The following is a 26,699-nucleotide window of genomic DNA, read 5'->3' as shown; positions in this document are numbered from 1 at the left end:
ATTCAGTTAAGTAAGGTATGTGACAAAGCAAAGCAGCAAATCCTCACATTTAAGATGGAAAGATGACTAAAGCGATTCACTTTTTTTTTTAGCTACAGGGCTTATCCCTGTGCTTTTGGTCCTTGTGTTTATCACAGGGACGACCACCAAAGAAAATCATCTCTCCATGAGATTAGAATTATTCATTCTCTTTTAATGTGTTTTCTATCGAGCTGTAAACTAACAACAGTTTAGGAGGATGGACTGACTCTTTTCAGTCTGCAAACACCTGAAAGTGTCCCGTCACAAAAACAAACTCACAAAAACATCTTCATGCTGCATTTTCCACAGTGGTTTAAAGGGCGGCTTACATTCAGCATCATAAAAAAAGCAAAACCCAGAATTGTAGTGCAAAACATTGAAGACGATCTTTATTGTTCACAGTTAAACACAAGCCACTGCTTTAAGAACTTCCTTTTTTTTTTTGCCGTTTGATCCCAGATTGTCCAGCTCATGTCAGAGTCCTGGTTTCTTCAGTTTGTGCTGATTGTACCTTCTGTCTTGGTTTGCGGTAGTTACTACGGTTGGCATTTAAAGTGGATTGTTGAACATGCTTTAGATAGCGAGGCAAAAGGAAGTGACAGCAGGAGTTCCCGGTGGACAACAGGATTTAGACGGCTTTTTAATGCCGGCGTTTACTTCTAATACTCAGATAAACTCCCCGTTTATCAAACCTGCACAAAGGAATCTGATTGGACAAGATGTTTTCTTTCCCACACTGTACCAGCTGAGAGTACAAGCAGCATGAGAAACAACACTTCTGTTTAGAGAGGTTTGAATTCAGCCAGAACACAAATGTTTGCATGGCACTTCAAAATGGTCGGCTGGTCGTCCTGAACAGGAAAACATGATTTTTTTTTTTTATAAGCTTGGGCTTGTGATGCTTTCCAGGTCTGATTCAAATTTTGGATATGTACTTCATGGCTGAATAAATAACAAAATAAAAAAGGTACAACAGAATGTGAAATTCATAAAAATGCATACAATTTCATCAGTTTCTAAATTTCAAACACTTTCGTCAATGCATCGTTGCTGAAATGCGAGAACCAGCACGACTGCATCACCTACACTCTTGCACACTCGCAAACAAAACACGTTCTCCCCTCTGACTTATTTTGGACAAAAAAAACTTGATGGAGTTTTGTATGGAAATGTTTGTTTTCCAATTCGGTCCACTCCAAGGTTTTCCCAGAACAAAGCAAACACCTCCACGTGCTCATCACCTCCACCGCTCTGATGTAACACTCAACATGCACTCTGATATCAAAAACTTATTTCGGTCCACGGTCGACGCCAAAGCGCTCTGAACAGATGATCGTGACAAATTATAACTTCTTCTCTTCTGGTGTTAATAACTGATTTGATTTTTTTAAAAGGGTGGGTACATCCAAACTACAAAGAAATCAAAACTTTTTCTCACTTAGTTTCAGTGGTATGGACTAGTTTTGTTTGACCAAATTTTCAGATATTCCTGTCTCCACATGTAACACAATTTATGCTTTGTTCGTGGTGCTACCAGCATTTAAAAATAACATCTTAACATTATAACAGCAACTTGTCTTTTTATCAGAAACTGTGTCCACAACAAAGTTACTTTTTTTTTTCAGTAGAAAGTAGTTCCAAAGAAAACTTTTTTTTTTTTTTTTAAAGTAATCTTTCAATGCTGTGAGCATCACAAACTAACTTCCATTCACTTCCATTGTGTCGGCTGTGCAAAATCTCAGGAGACCGTTTACTTAAGATCTGGACAAATTACAGCTAAACTGTCAGCATGGCTGATACAACTGGAGCCAAGTGGGATGTTAATAGTTTGGATGAACCGAACCTTAAAAACTTCAGGCTCACAGTGTCACATGTAAGTTATTGATAACTTTGATCACTGTTCGGAGTATCTTTGAGCGTCTTTGTCTCATAATCAAATTCATAAGACTAGCATCTTCACTGGTAACATAACATCCACTTTGTATCCCTGTCACCTTGTCAAAATTAATCGAGGGAATGACTCAGTATGAAAGAAAAACAAAAGAAAAAAAAGAAAAGTAGTATAACATTGTGGGAAATCCTGTTGTCCACTCCAAGGAATGTAACAAATAACACTGAATTCCAAAGAGTTGCTGACATGTTACTCTTTTTTCTGATTTGTAGCTCTTCTCTGTCGTTAAACTTCAGTCTCTGGACCTCCGCCCTGCGTCCGGGCTCAGTCCTGTGTCTCTAACTGTGCTCGTGATGTGTTTCATTGTAGTCCATGATCTTTAGCTGCTGCTGCCGGGGGCGCCCTGAGCCTGCCTGACCCCGCCCTCCACCTGACACTGCCTTCCTACGGGGGCTTTCCTGGCTGGAGGCCCGCTGCTTGGGCTCGGAGGGGGGCTGCTTGATGGGCACAGTGAGAGGAGTGGCGAGGGCATGGGCAGGGGCCGGGACGGGGGAAGGTGCCGGGCCAAGGGGGGCCATATAACCTGGGCAGGGTGGCTCCACACACAGCTCAGTCTTCAGGCCGTGGGCAAGGCCAGCCAGGCGCTTCGGCGGCTGCTCCTCGTCACACTGGCTCTCGCTCTTGTTGCGGAACAGCTCGCGGGCCCTCATACCCAGGAAGCTCTTGGCGCTGGGGTAGGAGCCCACGGTGAGCGGCGCGTCGGAGGGCGCAGAGTTGCCGTAGGGACAGGACAGGGAGGGCTCCACCAGCAGGGGCGGGGCCAGGTCCTGGCTGCCGTTGATGGAGTTGGCTGTGGTCTTGGAAGAGTTGTTCGCCTTTGGTTGCCGTGGCGATAAAGTGCTGCCGTTGCCCCGAGGGGAGTCGCGCAGTGGTCTACTGCCTACTTCTTCGTTGGTGTAAAGTTGTCTGTCTGGAACCCTGACACTGTGGAGGACAAGAAAAACACTCAAATACAAAATAATCTATTGATAAATCAGATGATGCCAAGTATTTATGTCTATCAAGACAATATAAGTAACATTTACATAAATGCATGCATTACTTTTATGCACACGGTAACTGCCAGAGCTTCAGTTTATCAGGTATCACTTATTTGACACCAGAGCCTGGAACAACAAGTGGCACTGTTTTTTGTGAGAAAAATAAAATGTTTATCTATATATATCTAAGTGGTCATTGGATGGTTTTTTTTTTTCTGGATCATCTTCTATCTTTGTTTCTTTTTTGTAAAACTGTCTAGCAATACTGTATGTGATTAAATAAAGAAGATCACAGATCTCTGTGTGTGAATTGCTTGCAAATTATAGACAAACAGTATGCGACCACCACAAGTAGACACAGATCAGTTTAAACTGTCACATTCCATAAAGGTTGGAAACCATTGTAAACTTGTGCAAAGGTAAGTTCAAAATAAATTACAGTTGTGAATTACTATGAGAACTGAACAGCTACACTAGAAAAAAACCCAATGCTGAGCCTGACCTGGAGTCAGCACAAGCATGTGGGTCAGCTCTGCCCCCCGGTGGTGAATTGCAGGCGGTGCCGACAGGAGCCTCCGTCTCCACTCTGCTGTAGAGCTGCAGGAGTTCAGTCTGCAGCAGCTGAGTGATTCTCCTCTGAGCCTGATACCTGCTGTCCGAGGCCTGCAGCTCCGCCCTGCAAAGAGGGAGGACAGAGGGAAAAAGATTAAGTGGGAGCGAGAATACGAGGAGCTTGTGTCGAGGACCCGCACCGAGGCTCATACTCACTTCGCTTGACACTTCACGTCCTCCAGGAACTTCTTCTGCTCGGCGACGAGGTGCTCCTTCTTGGAGAGGTGCGTCTCCAGCTCGGCGACTCTCTGCTGCGCCGCCTCCAGTTTCTGACACTGAACCAGCAGGCTCTGCCTCAGCGTCTCCACCTCTTTCCCATAGGACACCTTCAGCATCTGGGCCTCCTGGGTGGTGGGTCGTTGTCCATACGGGTACAAAGAGCCGGACGCAACAAGAAATGAATGAGTGGGTGTAGAAAACACAGAACAAGGATTGTGGAGCATATAAAATAATTAAGTTTTCAGCCATGCGACAGCAGCTTGATCTTTTCATGGTAGTTCAATGAGGGGTTTTCGGTGTGCATCACTATTTTTCTATGCAATAAATGCTATTTTCTGCTATTATCTACAGCACCTGTGAAAGTGGTTTGACTGAAAAAGAAAGCAACACGGGTTTCTCCATGTCATGTGGTGCATTCATTGAAGCTCTGGACATCAAAAACTCAAATGTCAACTGAGAATTATATAAAATAGTAATTGTTTTGCAGCAGACAGCTGACCAGCACCAGGAGGGTGCAGTTTACAATATGCTAATAATACAAGTAAGAAAATTCACTCAAAGTGTGGATCTGTAGCACAGTACAGGAGTCACAGCTAAAAAAAGTTGATTGGATTTTATAACAACTCAGCTCTCCCGGACGTACCTGATAAATTGCACTGCTACTGTGCATAACGTTATAATCGTAATATGACTGTCATAATACGATATGACTACCAGCGTTACTGTCTGGCTCCATTACCTGAGCTACTCTCTCACAGAACCCCCCAAAAAATAAAAAAATGTCAATAAGATGCATGAAGCAGGACTCTAAGTAATTCATTTGGAAAATGGTTGGGAGACGAAATGTTAACATCTGGCGCAATAACATAATGGGAGAAAGGCAGCCAATACAAATCATTTTCATTACTATGCAGAATATTTTCTAACTCAATTGATTACTCCTTTGGTCAGAAAACAGCTTAAAAGGCCCTCAAAATGCCCCAAAGCACAAGCTGAAATCCTTTTTTTTTTTTCGACTAACGCTCTATTTTCTATTGAATTACTCTATGGATGATTGACCAACACCCAAATCTTATCTGTGTGTCTGGTAAATTACAGTCAGATGGCAAAGGTGAACAAATTTTGAACTTGTGGCTTCAACACTGGACGGTTGGTTCATATTAACACACCTGAACTTGTCAGGCTTTGTTGGGGGGTAAAACACACAAAGGGCTCTTTAGATTTCCTTTCCTTCCTCTTACTTTTGGGCAAGTTTATGGATGGAAATTCATGAGCAGAATATATTTTATAATAGACTTAACAAAAAATGGCGCTTGAAACGAAGTCTTTTCTCACACTTTGGATAACTATGATGACCACGACATATCTGGACAGATGATCTTACAGTGATGCTAAAAACGCTTCTGTGGGACAGTGTGACTTGGCGCCCAACAAACCCAATTAGTGTCCCTTTTTTCACCTCAGTACGTCGTCTCTGCAGATCCTTCCACTGTACCTTGGTATTGTCGGCCCCTGCGTGGTGTAACTCCTGCATGGACAGCTTATGTGCCTCCCCGAGGAGCAGCAGCTGCTTGTTCAGGAAGCTCATCTGCTGCTGGGTGCTCTCACTGTTGCTCAGCTGAAGGACACAAGAGACAAACAATGACGACGGAGGGCAAAACAGCAATTAAGCTACAAACCGAACCTGTCCAGGAATATCTGGGAACGCATCGACAATAAGCACGATGGAATGAGTCATTAATGTTCACTCACAGAAACCTGCTGAATATTCAACAGGCTGTGCCAAGTGATCAGTCTCAACATTTCAGTGTACGCATCACTCTATAGAGCTACTTTTGTCCCGAAACAAATTTTACTTTATGACACTGTACAGACATGCTATGAAAAAAATATCCTAAGATATTAATCCATGCACCATGCAGACTATTACTTCTGTCTGAGTATCTAAAATAAGGACCTTTAGTCAACTAACAGCATGTTTCCTGAATCAACTGCTCCTTTTTGGGATTTTGGGTTCAGTCTGGGTCGGAGGAGGGAAACAGACTTGAAACAAGCCCCGGGAGGCAAAAAAAACACAGGGACCCCCCTCAGTGTTGCTGACCCAAAAATAGAGAGGGAGAGACAGCATCTCCAAGGCAACCGAGCCCTGGGACAGTCCGCGGTCTACGGAGAGGTGGCAGGACGAGGACATGCGCTGTTGTAACCCCCCCCCCCAAGTGTGACCCTACTGTCCTTCAGCCTGCTCCATTTCTCAATTTAGAAATGCAGAAGGTAGCACACAGGAACCCTTTTCGATTTAAATTTGACACTAAACGAGTCAGAAGAACAGCAACCAAAGAGTCCTGCTGATTTATAGGGATAGTTTGAATTTTTCTAAGTGGGGTTGTAGCTACTTATCCATAGTAGTGCTTTACCTACAGTATATGGCGGTCTACATGTCTGGTCCAGCCTTTTAAATCAATGACCTGAAACCAGTTCACTCAGACCACAAATCAGGTCTTCCTTTACCTTGATAGTCATCTGGTTGAGGAGGTGACCAGTGTGGCAGACTTTGTTGTTGGCCCTCTGAAGCTCCGCCTCCAGTTCATCCATCCTCTTCTGATACTCCTGCAACTTGCTCTGGAGACCCCAAACCGAACCAGATTAAAGACTCATATCTCATAAAGGTAACTACAGTGAACAAATATTTGTGAGACCGCGTCTGGATCAGTGTGTGTGTGGTGTGTGTGTGTTGTGTGTGTGTGTGTGTGTGTGTGTGTGTGTGTGTGTGTACCTGGAGCTCCTGGTTCTTGGTGTAGTAGTCGTCTCGGCCCTGCTGCAGCTGTCTGATCTGACTGTGCAGCCTGGTCACCACCGTCTCCCGGTCGTCCCACAGCTGCCTGTACCGCTGCTGCTCCACCTGCAGACTCTCCCTCAGAGACACGATGTCCACACTCTGCAGGTTCAGCTGGTCCTTCTGCGCGTGCACAAACACACAGATGCACAAGTTAAATACAAAGTGTACAGGAGTTTCTAAACAAACAGATGTTTTAAGGCACTTTGCAGCAATTCGAGCAGTCCAGCTGTTCTTCCAGCGAGGACAGGGACGGACACATGACAGACCTTAAACTGTCCTGCGGCGCTTCTTCTCAATAACCATATCCGCACAGTCATTTTGTTAACATTTAATACAATTTCTTTGTCTCTAACAAGGCTAATCTGTGAAAATGAGCGCGTGCCAACTTGCCATAGCGTTGTTCTGCTCCTCCAGTGCGGTGGCGTTGATGATGCGTCGGAGGAGGCGTCGGTTGCGGACGGCGTGCTGCTCCCTCTTGTAGCGCTCGTACAGCAGCTGGTTGTGCAGCAGGAGCAGCTGGCTGCGCAGCGTGTGAAGCTCGTCCAGCGGAGCCGAGCCTGGGGAGGCCACGGTATTAATACTGTAATTTACGCGGCCGCACACATGACACACATACACACTAATAAAAATCAGCTTAATTATTGGTCAAGTATGGAATAGCACAGGTAATGCAATGAGAATATATAGAAATAAAATATTGTATACAAACTATAAATCAATACCAAACTATTTTAAAGAGCATAGAACCCCGCTAACTTTGTGTAATCATTTAAACTTGTTATGTCATAACACAAAATACTTCTAAAAATCTAGTCTGGATCAGTATGTTCATCATAACAAACAACGATGACAATCGTGGGATTCATATATATTTTTCTTTCAGGTTATTGCGAGAAGTCATAAGATATCAGATCATGAATGCCCTGCTTTCAGGGGCATCATCCTTTTAAGAAAACATGAAGCACTTTAGTGAAGCTAATGATGCATCCAACCTCAACCTACTTTGTTAATGACTGAAATGTGACAGTAGCACCAAATGTAAAAAAAATGGTCAAGTACCAAGAGTGAGCACTGAACATCTGGTCACATTCAGAATCTTGTTTATCTATTCTTTGATCAGACAGTTCCTGATATAAATCTAATTTAGGTAAACAAATATGAGACTTTTTATTTACAACAGCAACACATTTAAGTTTTGTGAACTTCTATTATAAAATGAAAAAGGCTTTTAAATGACAAATATGTATGGAAAAAGTTTTGTTTGGTATTTGTAAAATAGGCTCCTCATACAACCCCATTTTAGGAATCTGAACTATCCTCTTAAGGCTGCTGTTTTCCTGGTTAATCCCATTACAAAAGATTTTCAAAATGTTGTACTGTTTAACCCAACCGGCCAACATTACTCTGGATACAGAGCTTCACTTGTTAACACGCACAAAGGGGATGAGCAGAGATTCTCATGACCGTTTGCTCCAAGATCTTAACAGTGTGCCAGAGAGGTTTCATCAGTCAGCCAAAAGCTCTGAGTTGAGTTTTGTTTGAGATGCAATCGAAATTACATGACTCCTATCACACAACCAGGGGAAGATAATTCAATTCTAGAGTTGTAATAAGTCGGTCAAGAGTTTTAACGAAAACACAAAGTGATTCTAATTTGTTGTGAGCTGCAGCTGGAGAAGATTAGATTATTACTCCGGTTAAAGGGTGAAGAACTCTCTAAGTGGCCATTTTTTTAAATTCAGAGTTGATCAGGTTCTGCGTGACTGTGGGAACTTTGTTTGTTCTGATAAACCTCCGCTGAATAAATTCCCTGTCTGGCTGGGTAACATTTCAACATGCTGTTCATGTCTCGGAGCTTGTGACGGATCACTAGTCATGCCTGAATAATGCTCCGTCTGCAGTCTTCATAATGGCTTCTTTTATATCAGTGTACGGCAGTGCTGTGCTGCCAGTGTTTTACCTCCAAAGTGCGTCCAGTCAGCTGACTTACTTGGCAAAGGTAATCTGGAAAAGGAGAGAATGAAGAAAAAAACATTTTAGAAGAATGATCTCACTGGGATGTTTCTCTCTTAAATGATTCATGTCAGGTAGAATGTGTAATGATATGATCATTTTCAGCAAACAGAAGCTCTTCCAAAAGCAATTAAAATATGTTTATGTGTGTTTCTGTTGTTGAGAATGGGAAAGAAAAAAACAATTATTCTTCTGCAATTTTCACCCACACTTGATGTTGGTTGCCAATCCAAACCATACTATACCTCAAATCAGTTTAACACAACTACTGAGGTATTCATAAGGAAACACTGCAGTGGTTGATGTCAGCTTTAGACAGCTCAGACTGTACTATACTACACAGACACAAATTGGGTGCAAGGTGTGCAAATCACAAGACATTTTTTATTTTAAAGGGAGCCTGACTGTTGTCATCTAATAAGAATATGAGAACATATAGTATACGAATATATTTCTTAAAATAACTCAAAATATTGTCACTTTTGAAACTGAGATTTTCCTCTATTAAAACACACCAAAAAATGTTTAATGTCATTTGTGTCAGCCTTAATTTTGCAATCTGTTTTCGATGATTGTATTCCCTCCATCAGACCGTGTTTGTCTCAGACATGGTGTGATGGGCAACTGAAATGAGCGAAGCCAGATTGTTCTGTGGCCAGCGTTGACTTTGCTGAAACGGTATTATGTATTATTGGCAAAGCGGACCGGGTGTGTGTGTGTGTGTGTGTGTGTGTGTGTGTGTGTGTGTGTGTGTGTGTGTGTGTGTGTGTGTGTGTGTGTGTGTGTGTGTGTGTGTGTGTGTGAAAGAAATAGGGGCGACCGATTCTGAACAATGTCGTACTTGTTCTAAAAAGGGTGTTTCCTTTCGGCCACAAGTAACAGCCTGGAAACAACCCGGGCAGGCTCTGCACAGTGACCGGCACATCGAAAAAGCTCCTCACTGCTGAGTTTCCTCAGTATGATCAACACACTTTTCACGCTAGAGAGCCCACGGAGACCAAATATCTCCTCCACTCCTCTACATGTGTTAATTTATTATCAGAAAACAATATGAACAAACTGATCAATTGTGGGTGAATCATCCAAGTAACGCTACCTACGTGTGTGTGATTTTGATTTCAGTATTGGATGAATGTTGAAAAAGGTGCAAAAGTCAAAATGGTGGAAAAAACATTCCAAATAAATAAAAATGTATCTGCACAGATGTCAAGCTGACCCCATACCTCTTGAGAACTTTATCATGGGTGTCGCTCCCCTGCTGAACAAGGCGATCCAGCACCTCCAGTGGCGAAGCGGTCGCTACCCCTTCCTCCTCCCCGTCCTCCAGCCCCTCCTCCCGCTGCAACAGCCTCTCCAGCGCTGCCTTGTGCACTGCCTCTGACGTCTTCTGGCCAACGAAGAGCGAGGCCGCCCTGGGCAGAGCCAGGTCGAAGAAGGACTCGTAGGGCACCCGCGCCGGAGTCTTGCTGCACGGGCTCGGGGAGAACATCCCGAACTTGGCCACGTCGTCGTCCAGGGCCGAGGGGCTCCGGTGCAGGTGGTGATCGATGGGGGTGAACCCTGACTGGAAGGACCAGGACTGCTCGAGGGCTGAACTCCTGCTGTCCCCTGCTCCACCTCCTCCTCCTCTGTCGCTCCCGACGCCGCTGGTACTGGCGGTGGTCTCCCCTTTGTCTGGCGTCGATACAACATGGCGGGTGTCCCTTGCGGGACCTCCTGGCTCGGTGTCGGAGAAGGTTTTGTCTTGTGCCTGACAGCCGGTCAGAGTCTCCGTGGTGTGATAGAACGGGGAGTCGAAGCCCCTCAAACCAGACTGCTCCTGCTTCTCCTCTGTGATCTTCAGCAACTCCTCTGTGATGGCAGCTGCAGCAGAAACAGCATATTGGAAATCAAGGTGGACTTAAACCTGTGTGTATGCTCTGAATCTCAATGGCTATGCTTAAATATTTAAAGTGTGAAGTACCTGATATCCTGCACAGATAAGAAACAACAAGGTTTCTGGGCTTTTGTTTGTTTTTCCCCAAAGAGAAAAGGAAAATGTTTACATCCAAGCAGCTAGCTTTGGCAGCAAAGCCTTGGGGCTTTTGCCATTTGGCAGATACTTCATTGCAAAGTGCTTCACAGTACTGTAGGTGCATTTACTTTTAGTGGCTCAAGTGGGATTTGAACCAATGACTTTGCAGAGACAGATTAACACAAACGGGACTATAAACAGGAGCGTTTTAGCTTCCTGGAAGTTTAGTCAAAGTTCATGAGCGCTGATTCATTTATCTCTCGGGATCCAATTTAAAACTTTTGGGTTCAGTCAAAACTAAATTCTGTACTGAATGACTCTGCTAATAAACAGTTAAAATCTTGATATGATGACAATCGCAATGTATGGCCTCTGCAAAGTATATCTCTATGTATAAGGCTGTTTAATGAGGAGACAAATATTTGTATGGTACGGAGTCGGCTAAAGAATGAATTTGCGCACATTCCAGGTACATTGGTTTATCTATACTGGAACAAGCTCTGGATGACCAAACATGGATCCTGCCATTTTAGTGGTTTGGCTGTTCTCACACACTCACACACATAAAAAGAGTGTAACATGCTTGTTAGCCAATTTAGTTCTAAAAAGGGAACAAAGCAGTTTCACACCTGTTTTTCTTGTGCTTCCCCATCTGCTAAAGGAGAAATCTACATAGCATCTTTTCTATGCCTCATGTAAAGCATATTTTGGATTTGTTGGATTATTTTCTTTGAAGAAGATACCCACAATGTGACCAGTGTATTCCATGCTGAGTCACATACCGACTGGATTACGGTTCTTGGATCTATATCAAGTCGACACTCACCCTCTTCCCTCTCTTTCTCTGTTCTCAGCTGAAGCTCCAGCTCCTGTTTCTTCATGAAGACCGACAGCTCTGTCAAAGTCATGGAGACGTTCTCAGCAGCTCCCGCATCTGATGAGGGAGTATTACAAGAAAAAGAAAGTCTCCAAAAAAGCCCAACAAATCGCAGCTACAAATACATCTCTGATACAGTTATTTTGAAATCTCAATAAGATTTATAATCCGATTTTCCATCACAAATAGAGCTCGGAAATTAGACCTTTAAACCACGACTGTGAGATACCTTCCAATCCGGGTTACATTATTAACTGTGCTTTTCCACAGGTTCATTTGAGACATGATGAGGTTGAGGAGCTGTGAAGACCTTTACTTTGAAAGTGACGACGATAAAATCAGAGTGATGAGACCCTTACCTCTGTTTGTGGCTACTTCCGCATTCTTCTCTGCATCTTTCACTGGTTCCTGTCTCACCAGTGCAGGCTTACCACTTTCTCCATGTCGTCGATCCTGGAAAGTCACATAGTTTATAGGTAGTTCATTTTGGATTACAAATCAGTTTTCATTTACACCTCCTTATGGTGTAGTGATGGATTAAAAACCTTAAGGGCAGGCTCTTATTATTGCATATTTCTACGTTTATGCACCAGAATAAAAAACATTTATGAGAAAAAAAGCCCCCCCAAAAATCAGACTCTTGCTAAGAACCAATAATATGTCTGCGATGATTTCAACCCTTTTCTCCCGATGCTTCACTTCAAAATCAAAGCATGTTTGATCTATCAATTTGCCTCCTGCTGTCGACGAGATGAGTTTTCAAGACGATAAAAGATAAGACAATTTGAAATGGCTAACATAGTTTGTCATATTTACTTGGACGTTCCTAATTAAGCAACCAAAGAGGAACAGTCTACCGAATAATTAAACTATTGTGAAACTCAGAAAAGGCAGAATTGGCCATTTACAACTATGTTATGCTGAAAAACAAAACCATTGAAAAAGTCTGTTTGTGAAAGTACAAATGAAATTCACAGATAGACATCTTACTGTGACAAACTCTGTAAACAGGGAGTGTTATAATGTGAATTTTAAAATAGAAGGGACAGAGCATACCTTTCTTGGTGGACTGGACTGGACTGTGTTGGCCGGTAAGGAGATTATGGGGAAGTCATCTGACAGGCTGGGAGGTGGGGAAGAGGTGGCTGGAGTGCTGGAGGCAGGCGTTCCTTTTCCTCCTGCTCGGGTCAAAAACAAAATCAGTGGTCAGAGGAAACGAGAACTCCAGAACGTTACGGTACATCAACAGGTCTCTTGTAAACGTGTAAGTGCTGACCTGATGTGCAGTGGAAGCGGCTGGGAAGGTGTGAGGCACTGTGGGAAAGCTCCAAGTTGGGCGACATGCCCCTGGAGGAAGGGGGCGTGGCCATGCCACACAACGAGGAGGGGCTCCACAGAGGGTCCTTCCCCCCGCAGGAAGAGTTGAGTTCACAGGTGGAGTTCTGCGAAGAAAGAGACCAAATTAATATAGGTCTGATAGAAAAACCATCACAACACAGACATAAGCTGCCAATCGCCATAGTCGTAGTTAGTTATGTCTCAAAATCTTACATTTCACAGGCTGAGGGGCGGAATTGGGGTTTAATTACATGGTTTCCAAATTTGTTTTATAACAGAGATAGGCCAACTCACTTCAGACAAAAAAAACAAAACATTTCTACTGACATAATGACCATTTGCATACTTTTTATTATGATATAAAACATCAACATCTACCAACTAAACCAATGACGTGACGACAGGAGTCAAGATTTGGGTGGCTCACCACCTCAGCTAAACATTTCTTGGTTGGAAACTCTGAGTTAGTAGCTAGGGGTCACTATATACATTTGAGGCCCTTTGTTGCTGTAATTATTATAACTGAGGGAGGACTACTACCTACTTCATATACTACAGTTAAAAATGTATGTAATGTTAAGTAATGTGATCCTTCACCATCAGTTAATTGATGAACCTTTACTGAAATACTTGACTTTCAATATTAATTCACCTGGTAGTGACAGTGGAGCAGGCGGGGGTGTAGCATCTTTCCCAGAACGACACACTTTCACTCAATGTACCCCCCAACCCCTGCCATTTAAAAAAAATGAATGGCAGGCCTCCCTTGTTTTTTCCATATTTTCAGTCTGTCTGGGACTGAGGGAGTGAAACGAAGAGACAAATACTCAGACAGACCCCCATAGGGGGCAGAAAAACATCTAGACCCCTCCCTTGTGTGGTTGGCCCAATAATAGAGAGGGAGAGGCAGCATCTCCATGGCAACCAGCCCGCAGGAGTATCCACAGAGAGGTGGTAGGATGAGGACGGGGGCCGGCATGTGTTATAATTCCTGATGCTTGACCCGCCTGTCTGCCTGGCTTTGATGACTCAAAAGAAAAAAATCTGTCCTCTCTCTTCCTGTCTGCATCTTAAAAAAAGCAAACACGGCTCTGATTGAGGACATTGTGTGGATTACGGAAGAAAGCACTGAACTCACTACTACGCCTGACAGGTGACATATGGAGTGTAAACATCACTGCGTGTACAAGAGCTGGCAGCATACAGAATCTTAACGACCAGAGATCTGGTACTGACCCTTGATCAGCTACCTTGTGTCTCAACCAACGTTTTGACAGCGTTTGACAGTGTTATGGATGATCTTACCTGCCGTTTGGAGGTCTGCGGGCTGCGGGGGGAGGACTGCGTCCCTGAGAAAGGGGGCAAGGACAGGGGCGGGGGTAGCGGCTGCCGTGGAGTCGAGAACGGGGTCGAAGAAGAGCTTCCTGTTGTCAAGAAGACAAATAGTCTGATCAATCTTCAAATGGATACACCTACAAACCTGCAGCCTTTCCCTGCTCTTTAGGACACCGCTGTTTGGGGTTTGTCCTTTAAACCAGTTAGAATAGATAATGTTTAACATCAAAAACACAAGGGGGTCACTGAATAAAAGCCATACTTGACAAGAGCTGCAGAACATACTCATCATATTACTAGCACAACCAATGGACACAACCAATACTTATATATCACTTATATTTTTTATAGGGATGATTCATTTTATTTGCACTGTATTTAAAATACTATTAATACATTTACATGTGGACAGAAAGATGCACTGAAATGGTTTATTCCTTCAACAGGGACTCTCAGTTAACTTAAAATTCAAGATGATAGCTTTGCCAAAATCTATTTATCTGACAGTACATTAGATGTATACATCTTGTTTGTGTTCCCATATAGTTATATTACCCATAAAATTTTTCTCAAAACATTTTTCCAGAATCCAGAAAATTTACATTATTATTAAGTAACATTACATGTGTTACTTAATAATAATTTAAGCTTTTCACATTTTGTTTATGCCTAAATACAAGTGAAACATCCAAATGTGGCCCATAAGATTTCAAACTCTCACTAGAGGTCATATACAGATTAACTAGCTCTGTGAGTTCAAGCTGGAAATAGCATGGTTATAACTTTAATCATAAATAGTTTTGTTGTTGTTTTTTTTATATTGGAAGCTTCTATTGAGGTTTTTGAATGTCTATCATCATCTTTAAAAGAAATTACAAAAATAATATATTTTTTCCATTGTGGTCATATAAACTAAATGTATGGCGCTGTAAGATGTATCTTGTGTTAATCACTGATTCATTTTGCACTAGCCGCACTGGGTTGTAAGGTAGTGTGAATTTTAGAACCCTGATTCATCAGCATGTCCAATATTATCGACTACAAATAAATACATTGTATCATTGTATTTAGTGGCTGATCGTAATAGGACCAGTTGCATAGCTTTTCCACCAGGGAGCAATGACAACTTCATTTCTTACTAAAAATAAAAACGTATGATTATAGTTATTTGCCTCCAGTATTGTTGGGGCACTAAAAGGTGTCATATATATGAGGCGTTTACTGACCGTAGCTGCTGTGGAGGTCTGTGTACGGGCTGGAAGTGCAGTCTTGTGGTCGCAGGTGGACTTGGGGGTAAAAGTTCTCAGGCATGGTGGCGTAGCCCTCCTCACAGGAGGCCTCCTTGGGGTCTAGAGACACTTTGGCACATTCGATGACGATATCGTGGATTTCATACTTTTTCCACCTGCAGCAAAAGCATAGCACCATACGTCAAAGAGATGCGGTAGACCTGGGAAAAAAAAGATTAAACAATAAATTGTTCCTCTACAGGGCAGAGCAGTGCGAGACTTACCTGGTGGGGTCAAGCTCATGGTCCTTGGTTCCTGTCACTAGTTCTGGGTGAATGCGAACGTGTTCAAGCATCGGCTGAATGGAAGGTTGGACACAAAATCTATATTAGTATTCATTTGGCTACAAAAGCTCTAATGTAGAGTAACAAAGCACGGCAGCAGGGGTGATATATCCTCACCTTCACTACTTCCTCAAAAGTTTCCATGTTCTCCTTCATGCTGTAATGGGAGCGCAGGTAGGACACAAAGTTGCAAGGGTACATGCCGTAGAGACGGTGGAAGAGTGAGTAGACGCTGGCGTGCAGGTGGATTAGATAAACCTCTGAAACGTGCCCTGAACGTGTCAAAAATATCAAAAGGAAGAACTTGATACAGTTTTACATATACAACAAGAACAACAAGATAATTCACTACAGTTGTTGTTTGTTTAGGCTTATTATGTCGTCCCAGACTTTGGATTTTCGCGCTCTAGTTAGCTGCTTATATGGCTGCAAATTCGATAATCATCCAGAAGCATATGAGTGGTTGACTGTTTAGTAGATGAGATTTAATTAATACAGTTAATACAATATTTAAGTTGCTAAAAAAAGTTACCTTTTTTACAGGGCTGGCCAATATTTCTCACATTATTAAAAGGGATATTTTCTGTTATCAATATATCATATATTATTATCCTTTGTTGTACTAAAAGTTAGTATGGGATTAGTTACCACCCCAAAGACTAGCTGGGGCTGACCCATTCATACACACACGTTGCACCGACATGCTCTGTGAGACGCGACAGGAAGCTCCTACCAGGATTCTTAAGGTTCCAGGATGCCAGGCGGCCGAAGATGTCGAAGTACTCCCACAGGTGTTGCTTCCCGGCTTGAGGGATCATGGGTAGCAGAGTGATCAGCACCAGCACTCCGGTTATCAGCACCACTACGTCCGTATCCGTCTGCCAGGACATTTGACAAAAGTCAGTGTATGACAAAAGCAGAGATTAAAATGAAGAACTTTTAATACATGATCTGACAAAGACGGTCAATTAACAATATTCAACAGTGTAGGTCCCAGAATTGGCCGGAGATCCTTAAAAGGTTTAGCTGGTAGTGGGTGGAGGAGGCAGGTAGTTGGTATAGAAGCAAGCTACAGCTTATTGCAGGGTCCAAAATCGCATACTATGCACATACTCAATATGTGTACTAACGTTCAATATATTTCTGTGTGAATAAATAGCAGTATGTATCTTTTCGGACACACTGAACTGTAATTACAAAGACACTTCCTGGGAGCCTCCTTTCCAGTAGGAGATGCATAACAATTGATGAGTATGCAATTCACATACTATTGGTTTCATACTAAGATTACGGATATTCTAAAAAAATCTCACACATTGTTTTAGCGCACTAAATAGCAAGTAAGCATGAGATTTCAGACACAACCAATGCTTCAAGAAGTCTACCAGTGCCGGGCAGAGTGTGTGTTGTTATCTAAACCTCGCCTTGCTTCGTTTGCTAATTAAATAAATCCAAAGAAATATATACGGTTTGATGTAGCACCAAAACCTTAAAGAAAATTGTAAATCATAAAAAAATCTGCCCAAATCTCACATATGCTATGTGACGGGGAATCTGTAATCGTCATCCATCCAAACACCTCTCAGTGCCTTGACGAGGAGATGTCTTTGCTCACTGAGTCACAACTGGCTGGTTACCTTTAGGCATTTGAGCAGCGACAGCAGCAGAGGGTATCGAGCGATCTTGTGGATCCAGGACGGCTGCTTGCGGATTACATGGCCGAGCAGGGTGAGGGTGGGCAGACGGCAGGCCTGTTTGGTCATACACTCATTCATCTTGTCCAGAAGGTGCTGCAAGGGAGGGAGGGACAAGCAGGGTTAGCTCTGTGTGTAACACAATAAGTTGGCTGGAGTTCTTTTCATAAATAATTAATTTGAGAAAACTTTCCTTAAGAAAACTTAATTTAGAATGGCTTTTTCTTTACCTATATATAGATAATACATATGCTGTATCGCACAGAGAATTTTAAAGTTACACAAAAAAGTAGCAGCTATAAATCACCACTGTGATTCTACTCCGATCGCTCCTACGGAAGTCGCTGTGAGCGTTTTGATGAGATGCAAATAAAATCATAGGAGACTGCAGAAATAATGGTAATGACCTCAAAGCCCTGCACTGCAACAAATCCACGTCTTAGCTTGCTATGGCAATATGCAAATACCAAAACAACAACAACATGGAAGCAGTGGATGACATTACTAAGAGCTGAGGACAAGGCCACCCACACAATTACTGCCTATGTTCTTACACATCCAGAATTGTGAGTGTCCTGTCCTCTGCTCGTATCAATAGTTCTCTCATTTCACTATTTTTTTTTTTTTTTTTTAACTTGAGTGTCGTGTTTGTCTCAAAATGAGAATCCAAAATGAATGAAGCTATTGTACCTTTTTAACTGTGTTGAACCATTCACTTATATTTAACCACCTGTCAGAGTACAAGAGCTCCACGAAACAGGAATGGTTTGCAGACAGTTAAGAGACTGAGTGTCAATGGTGAAAATATGTCTTCTGAATAACCTGCATGAACGTATTGTCCCGTTAGTGACTGTGCTAAGCTAACTAACTCGGAGAGCTTCCTTTTCCCTCTTCACTGACCTCATTGAACAAAGTTCCGGTTGGATGTTAAAAAGAACAGCGGGGAGAAAATAGAGCATTGTGGTTGACTAGTGCTATCCCGTGCGGCTCGGATAGCGGGCCAACGGTTAACTACAGTAGTTTACCAACTAGTCCATGCAGTCAAGATGCACAGCTTTGACCAGCCTTCACAGTCTGTGCTATGCAACATCACAACCCATAAATAAGATGTTATCAGACCTATCAAGCTATTCAGCTTCTACTCTTTTCTCAACCAAGTAGCCTTTTTAAATGCTATATAGGCTTTCCATGTTCATGATGGTGTCTATTGTTTAACCTCCATATTACTCAAGTATTTTACATGAAGGGCTAGATGTTCTAGAATTTTTATGAAAGGCTTTCCATTGTATCAGTTTACCGATGTATATAAATGGGATGCACAGATTGCTAGGCCAGTCCCTCTCAAACCTTAAAATGTTTTAAAGCATGAGTCAATGGTCCCAGGGAGAGTAAAACAAAAGAAAACAAGTTGAGCAGATCCTCCAATTCAGGCGATTCAATTTGAAATAATTGATTTCCCCCATTAAATCCTGTGTGTCTCTTACCTTATCATGTGGCTCTCTGACTGAGGAGAGGATATGCATGGCCTGGGCAGAGTTTGTTTCCAAGAAGTAGTCCACCAGCCCGTTCAACAGCATGGACCCTCGCTCTTTAAGAAAACAGGAAGGATCATTTGGAGGGGTTTGTTTATTTTTTTAAGAAATAGCAGTAAACATACTAAAACAAAGAAATTTCTACATACAGTGGAACTTTGCTTAAAGACGAAAGTCTGTTAAAAGAGATGGTAAAAAGTACAGTAATAAAGGAATACGGGATGATCTTGACGCACTGGCTGAACAGACGAATAAAGTTACAATTTTTCAAAGCTCTCCAGATATCTGAACACACAATTCTGACGGTAAACAAGCCTAGCTGCCCTACCAGTGCTGAGCTGCTCGTTGATGAGGCCTCGGATCTCTTCTAGCTGGTGGAGGTCGGAGGTCTCAAGGAGCGGGAGGAGGTCCCCCACGTTGGGCTGCTCCCTGGCCATGGTGGTGGCAGTGCTGGAGGGTGGAGGCAGCGTCTCTCTCGGGGTGTCCTGCCCTGCCTGCCTGGAGGACTCCTGGGGCCACCCACCGACACAGTCTCCAGGCACCTCTACATTGCAACGACACCAATCCATAAACATTCCCAGAATTAGTAAGAGCTGTGATCTAGGATTAGTGGTCACATGACAAAACCGACTCAGTACTGGTGAGCAGGGTTAGTGCAAATGGAGTTTCTGCAGAATGGAAACCAACATTTTTCCACCAAAATGGAAAGTAGTCCAAAGTGGTAACTCCTCGAATTTACTCAGACATAAAAAAGAATGGCTCTACATGATAACATGAACAACACCGTTGAGAGGTGTGATGGACTTTTGATGTGGTGTAGTTATTGGTGACAACGATGAAACTATAGTCTCTTAAAGCACTGTTTTCATGAATTGGCACAAGTAGCAAAGATCACTAGCAACTGTATGTGGGCAGCACTGACTCCCTAATTGAAATGACATACACTAAAGGATGAATCATTTAAAGCAAGCCCAGCATCAAACAGCAGACAGACAACCTAAGTGGCTAGCTGGGGATCATAGCGGAGCGTTTAGCATCTAAAGAGCCAGATGTTCACCTCAGGGGGGGGTAGTGGAGAGCTAAGCACTAAAAGGACAGTTGATGTTGGACTTTCATTCACCAAGTGGACGCAGACAAGTCCATGTGGATGCTAATGTTGCTGTGTAAATAAGCAAGCCGTTTGTCCACACATTAGCCCTTTTAACTTTACAAGGTGATAATATGTCAATGTTGAGTTTACAGCTTGTTGCACTGCCCCCAGGTGGCTAAGAAATGTAATGCAGGTGTAAGGCTAAAATTTGACAGATTCAAGGGTCCCGTCTAGGTTTTTTGTTAAACCTTTACTAGCGCTATGTCTTGTGCACACCAGCAGAGAACATATATGCACTTGCACGAGGCACACATGCAAACGTACATGCACACAAGGGATGCAAAGATCATTCCTGCCAATAAGCCCTTTTCAAAGCAGCCATTTTGACATGTCATAGCAGGGTAAACACATGTGTAATTGATCAAATGAATTACAGTCCCAGTTTATTAAGTGTGTCACAGCCATTCCAGTGAGACAGCATGCACACTCCCAGGGCTTACACCTGCATTTACCCTGCAATGACATGTCAAAAATGGCTGATGTGAAAAGGGCCTATGGTTTCACACTATATCCCCTGATCTTCAGGTGGTGGTGACATGCCAAGAAATGCAGCAATGCGCCAATTAATTCTCAATAAGAACAGGTCCCTTCTCACAGTAGACGTTTTGACACACAGGTGTTACCAATAACAACATTAACAATGACTCTGTTCTATTCAAGCGCCACAGTGGGTCAAGACGGCGTGACAGTGAGCAGACATGCCCAGAAGCTGAAGCAGCTAAATGGGATTCAGCCATCATTGATGTTATCATTAACGCCTGTGATTTTCCTACTGTGACATGTCAAAGTGTGTTCAGTAAAGAAGGCTTACATATTGTGTTACTGAAATAAGAAAATAACCACACCACACTTAACTAACTTGAATTAAGTTTATCTAATGCACAGCATAGGACACATTTTATCACGTACTTATACTGAACATATCAACCCCTGATAAGTAACTAAGACAAATATATGACCTGCATCTTATGTGACCACGCCAAAATTATTTATTTCCCCAGCGCTCGCAATGTGGAGTTTAATTCAAGAGCTGTATTTATTATTTATTATACCCCGACAGAAATTTGCTTTGAAAAACAAAGTCTGTGATGCATTTCGGGTTAGACGCTGAGTCGGTCATTTAAAGTAAAGGCGGCCAAGGAGAGCCATGTAAATCTCCATCTGAAAAACAGGGAATAAATAATCCTGATGGGCAGGTCATTAGCGTCAGGGTGTCTGCACCCAGCAGCTTATTCTCTAACCGGAGTAATGAATCAGCAGCAGACAGCCTCATCAGCTCTTAAGATCTCCCTTTCAACACTTAGGACAAAACACTCCACATGCTAGAGGATGAATCCCACCAACTATTCCATTAGCGCGGCATACCAAATCGTCCGAACACAGTCACGTGCTACCAAAACCAAAACGACAGGGGACGAGATGAAATATATCAAAAAGGTATCATATTTTATATCACAATAAGTTGTTTTTTTAACATCTTGATAACTATATATATATCACAATATGGCATATTTTCTGATAATTCAATAAACGAGTATTTTTTTGGTATGTTTTGTATACTCTTATGAGAATTACTTTTACTTTTATTTTATTTAACCTTCATTTAACCTGACAAGTCAATAAAAGAACCAGTTCTCATTTAAAATGACGACCTGGCCAAAAAGGCATATACATACATACATACATACATACATACATACATACATACATACACATGTATAAATGTACACATGCATATATACATTTAAACATACATACATATGTATAAATGTACACATGCATATATACATTTAAACATACATACATACATACACATGTATAAATGTACACATGCATATATACATTTAAACATACATACATATATACATAAACATACACACACGTATAAATGCACACATGCATATATACATTTAAACATACATACATAAGTGCTTGTCATCATCAATTTAGAAAACCTAAGTGTATAAGCGTGCGATATGATTTCATTGAAAGACGCAAAACCTTTTTCAGTTCGTGACTAATCAAAGATGTTGATGATCGAACGCCCCACGTGACCTCCGGTTCGTTGACCCACAGAGAGGTCACGTTACCGGTCCCCGGCTCAGTCACGGGGTCTGAGACTGGAATCAAATGACGCGGCTGCTTTTTCACCCTCCGAGCGGAGCGTCTTTAGTGACGCAACCACGAAACACAAACACACACACACACACACACACACACACACACACACACACACACACACACACGTTCAGGCGGTCTACCAACAGCCTCTATTTTCTCCTGGGTGAATATTCTAAAGCAGTTTCATTAAAAAAAAAAAAAAAAAAAAAAAAAAAAAGACACAAACAGCCTGCTCAGTCCATTTGAAGCAATAATTTAAATCAACCCAACCGAGACTGCTCATTTAGCAAAATAGCACATTTCCTCTCATCTCCTCTCTGCAGGAGATGAGAGGAAATGTTAAAGTGGTTTACTGGACCAAACAGGGCTTAAGGCAACAACTAACAATTTTATCCAGTACAGACTGCATCATGTTAAGTACTATTTTGACTTATCAATTAACCTTTTAGTCTATATAATGGCAGAATATTGAAAAGCAAAACACCCTTCACAAGGTCTGAGAGCCCATGGTGATGTCATCAGGTGTCTCCTTCTGTCCAAAACCCCAAAGACGTTCATATCACATCATGTCATATTCAAAGCTGTTAATCCTTATGCCTGAGAAGCAGGAACCAGAATACGGTTTCATCATTTTTTTCTGCTAAAGACATTACCAATAAATCCATTATCAAATGTGTTGTCAATTACTTTTAACTAATCAACTAATCAATTCACTGACCTTTCACTTCAGCCGAAATAAGGTTGAGCATTATTCAATTAACTAAGAGACAGCAGCCAAACTTGAACTTTCTTTACAGCAATGATCTCCAACTTAATACACACAAAAATTATGATTATACATGAATAATAGGAGCAAAGGGACACTTTTTTTTTTAATTCTATCACACTTGCCTTTCTGTATATAGACACCAAGTTCACTGTTTATTGGGTAGCTTAAACTAATGCAGTCCAAACCATCAGAACTGTGTTATACTGAGAGGAGTTTCTAATATCAAGTGTTCACTGATGGATGGACTAAACTAAAATTGCATTGCAACCTCCAAAATGACCTAACTACACCTCTTTAAAGCTGTTTCTGAAAGACATCAAAACATCCACAAAATCATGTCAGTTTTCCTTAATTCTAACACCGCCAGTGGGAGGAATAGCCTACTTTGAAACTGGCTTTTAGGAAAAATGTACAGAAAATATAGCTGAATAAATGAAATGAGACAATTCTAAATTATACCATTTCAGGGCCATCTTTTTTTTTTGGTTTTTCTGCTCTGACATGGTACACATGACTGCAGTCATCCTTGTAATCCTGGCTACCGCCCTGCTGTAGGAGATTAGTGTTTTCATAAACTAGTTCAGTTCTGACGACCAGATATCAGACATGGTGACAGTGGGTCCAGCATGATGGGACAGAGGAGGTCCCACTGTCAAACTAGTCAACCATGTTTGTCTCCGTGGTGGCTGGAGAGCCTGACGACGAATGAATGAGCACATGCCAACAACAGGATATTAATGATTGGGTCAAATGTAACTGAGATACTAAGGCAAAAATTATGAATTTTAAAGACAAAATGAAGTAAGTCAAATTATTAGTTATATATATGTTTGTAAGTCAGAGTTATGAGGTAATAATTGGGTTTATATCCTTTCTCATTTTTTTTGTTGTAAAAGCTAAACATTCTAGCCTAAATACAACATTTGACCCACAAATGAATGGTTATAATTCACATAAAAAGTAAAAATAGTGACATACTTTATCAGAATTTTAACTTAACATAAACATTTTAAGTTCGCCATTCATGACATCTTATCTTTTTCTTTTCTCTTTTCTTGGCAGAAATGGGCTTCCATTTTCGCAATACTAATGTTTAAGATGAACATGCATTTATTTTACATTTTGATACATTTAATATAATAATAAAAGGATGTTACATCATTGTCACTGACAAAATATCTGCAGTCATTCTGATTAAGACATGATAATAGAAGGAAAACTGCTGGTATTCGTGAGTGATGGCAGAGGAATGAAAGATGCTTAGAAAATGATGCAGAAAGCTGTGTCCCTGTGATGCATTATGAGGCAAACAAATAAGCTAATAAAACCCATAAAAGGCCAAAAAGACAATCTGTTATACTGACATGCGTAGTTAGAGGTCTGAGGCTGAGGTCTGAGGCTGAGGTCTGAGGCTGAGGTCTGAGTCTGAGGAGCAGCTGCTGTATGTGGACTGACCACTGCTGCTGCTGCTGCTGCTGCTTGTCGTAAACAACTCTCAGAGAACAATGGGCAGGGTTGGGTTTACTTTACCCCATTATGAGAACATGCAGGCATATTTATATATATATAGGAGACAACCTCCTCAAACCCAACAGAGAACAACTCAGACAGCACCAACACTATAAATGTCTAAAGCATCAACGTCTACAAAACCCATCATCATCTTCCCAAAAACAACCAGCCCGGCGCAGGGAGCTAGCGTTAGCCGGGAGCAGCGACCCACAGTCGGACTCATCTTGCCCGTCAGACGCCTCCTATCGGCCGGGAAGCGAACCCAGCGCCTCATGGGCAGCGAAACAAATCATACGCGTTGATATTAGCTGTAAGAAAAGCACAGAAGACGTACATAATGGGACCTGTTTACCTGTTAGAGCAGCTGCACTCCACAGGGCGCCGCCATCTTGAACAGCTCACAGCCCATCCCACCGCAGTCAGCCTCCGCCGCCGGGCTGCATGTAAAGTAGTCCCTCAGAGTTAGCGGCCTGGCGGCTCTCAACCGCAACTTTAACAACTTTTTTTAACGCCGAACAACATCTGAAATCAACGTGGTGAATTACATGTGATGAGGTATATTTTTGCTCTGCTGCAAAGCTAAGGTTGTTTTTCCCATCTCCCCATTGGTGGAAGGATGAAATGTGTGTAATGCGGTTTCGCGTGACCCACATGTGAATAGCGCAGGCGCAAATTAGTTGTTGTTTTTAGCAGGTAGTCAATGTGGAAGCATATTAATATAACAAATAATATAATATTAATGCAACAAAACATTATAATAAATAAAAAAACACATGCAAAATCAGAATGGCAAACTGTATGCATGTATGATGGGGCATAACTGAGACACTAAGGCAAACATTATGAATTTTAAAGACAAAATGAAGTAAGTCAAATTATTAGTTATATATATGTTTGTAAGTCAGAGTTATGAGGTAATAATTGGGTTTATATCCTGTTGTAAAAGCTAAACATTCTAGCCTAAATACAACATTTGACCCACAAATGAATGGTTATAATTCACATAAAAAGTAAAGATAGTGACATACTTTATCAGAATTTTAACTTAACATAAACATTTTAAGTTCGCTATTCATGAATTTTAACTTAACATAAACATTTTAAGTTCGCTGTTCATGACATCTTATCTTTTTCTTTTCTCTTTTCTTGGCAGAAATGGGCTTCCATTTTCGCAATACTAATGTTTAAGATGAACATGCATTTATTTTACATTTTGATACATTTAATATAATAATAAAGGATGTTACATCATTGTCACTGACAAAATATCTGCAGTCATTCTGATTAAGCTGCTATTCTGACCATATGTTGGTTGTGTAAAATAAACAGCAGAGTTCTATAATTTATAAGATTAGATTAGACTAGATAAAATTAGATGTAATTGTCATTACACAAGTGCCGGGTCCACTAAATGCAGTTTAGCATCAAACCAGAAATTACAATAGTAACATAAAGGCAGGTTTATTGGTATTTCAGAGTTACTCATTATTTTAACAAGCCTCATATCAGTCAATATCAACTGCATTTAATCATTTAATGTGTGTGTGTGTGTGTGTGTGTGTGTGTGTGTGTGTGTGTGTGTGTGTGTGTGTGTGTGTGTGTGTGTGTGTGTGTGTGTGTGTGTGTGTGTGTGTGTGTGTGTGTGTCTACACAACCTGTAATAGCTGCAGTTGTTTCAGACCTTGTAGTTTCTTTGTGTGTGTGTAGTGGAGAGCAAGGTAGTTCTCCAATCAGAGGGTGTGTTGATGTGTGTGATGTGTCCTTGCAAGACACTTCAGTTGTCTGAACACAACCTAGAGTAATAGCTGCAGTTGTTTCAGACCTGAATGATATATCAACACTATAGTTTCTTTGACTTAATCTTTATTGGTCCACATTAACAAAATCAAGCTAATTTAGCCATTACGCAAACAAACCAGTTCTTACTACAGCTGCTTTCCAAACATTATTTCATTTTATTTTGTATAACATATAGTTAATTATTAAGTTATAACAGTGGCTAAATTTAGTAAAATTAAATTATCTTTAAATTAAATTGATAATCATAGCCGACCAAGGCTTCACATGAAGCTTTATGAACTTGCCCATCAGCTACTTCTTTTTAGATATTTATGATCAATAATATATAGATAACGCACAATGCAAAAACAGT

General features: G+C 41.6%; 1 protein-coding gene across 4 annotated transcripts; it reads right to left on the bottom strand.

Moving 5' to 3' along the window:
• Positions 1 to 218: 218 nt before the first annotated feature.
• tsc1b (TSC complex subunit 1b) lies at positions 219 to 24,974 on the bottom strand. 4 transcript variants are annotated; one of them, XM_054612221.1, is made up of 22 exons: positions 24,900 to 24,974; positions 19,324 to 19,539; positions 18,948 to 19,051; positions 17,407 to 17,559; positions 16,503 to 16,647; positions 15,887 to 16,041; positions 15,710 to 15,783; positions 15,423 to 15,601; positions 14,167 to 14,285; positions 12,800 to 12,965; positions 12,580 to 12,701; positions 11,883 to 11,976; positions 11,473 to 11,580; positions 9,856 to 10,495; positions 8,580 to 8,623; positions 7,010 to 7,176; positions 6,557 to 6,739; positions 6,292 to 6,402; positions 5,243 to 5,401; positions 3,721 to 3,908; positions 3,455 to 3,628; positions 219 to 2,896 (listed from the first exon to the last, which is right to left on the bottom strand). In XM_054612221.1, exons 2-22 carry the CDS (start codon positions 19,430 to 19,432, stop codon positions 2,251 to 2,253), a joined length of 3,840 nt encoding a protein of 1,279 aa, XP_054468196.1. In that variant the 5' UTR covers positions 19,433 to 19,539; positions 24,900 to 24,974; the 3' UTR covers positions 219 to 2,250. The 4 variants fall into 4 exon arrangements, with proteins under 4 accessions (XP_054468196.1, XP_054468199.1, XP_054468198.1 ...); XM_054612224.1 differs by having other exon boundaries at positions 5,279 to 5,401; XM_054612223.1 differs by having other exon boundaries at positions 8,610 to 8,623.
• Between the last annotated feature and the right edge of the window lie 1,725 nt (positions 24,975 to 26,699).

This window comes from Anoplopoma fimbria, chromosome 14 (assembly GCF_027596085.1).
Source record: "Anoplopoma fimbria isolate UVic2021 breed Golden Eagle Sablefish chromosome 14, Afim_UVic_2022, whole genome shotgun sequence".
Classification (NCBI taxonomy): Eukaryota; Metazoa; Chordata; class Actinopteri; order Perciformes; family Anoplopomatidae; genus Anoplopoma; species Anoplopoma fimbria.
The sequence above is the reverse complement of the archived record's forward strand: the minus strand, read 5'-3'. Positions and strand labels throughout refer to the sequence as shown.

Excerpts from the sequence above, each read along its gene's own strand:
- tsc1b (XM_054612221.1), bottom strand. The coding sequence starts at position 19,432 with ATGGCCAGGGAGCAGCCCAACGTGGGGGACCTCCTCCCGCTCCTTGAG. Across the intron at positions 10,496-11,472 it reads AGAGAAAGAGAGGGAAGAGG|CTGCCATCACAGAGGAGTTG; the intron begins GTGAGTGTCGAC and ends TTTCTGCTGCAG. Across the intron at positions 6,403-6,556 it reads CCAAGAACCAGGAGCTCCAG|AGCAAGTTGCAGGAGTATCA; the intron begins GTACACACACAC and ends TGGGGTCTCCAG.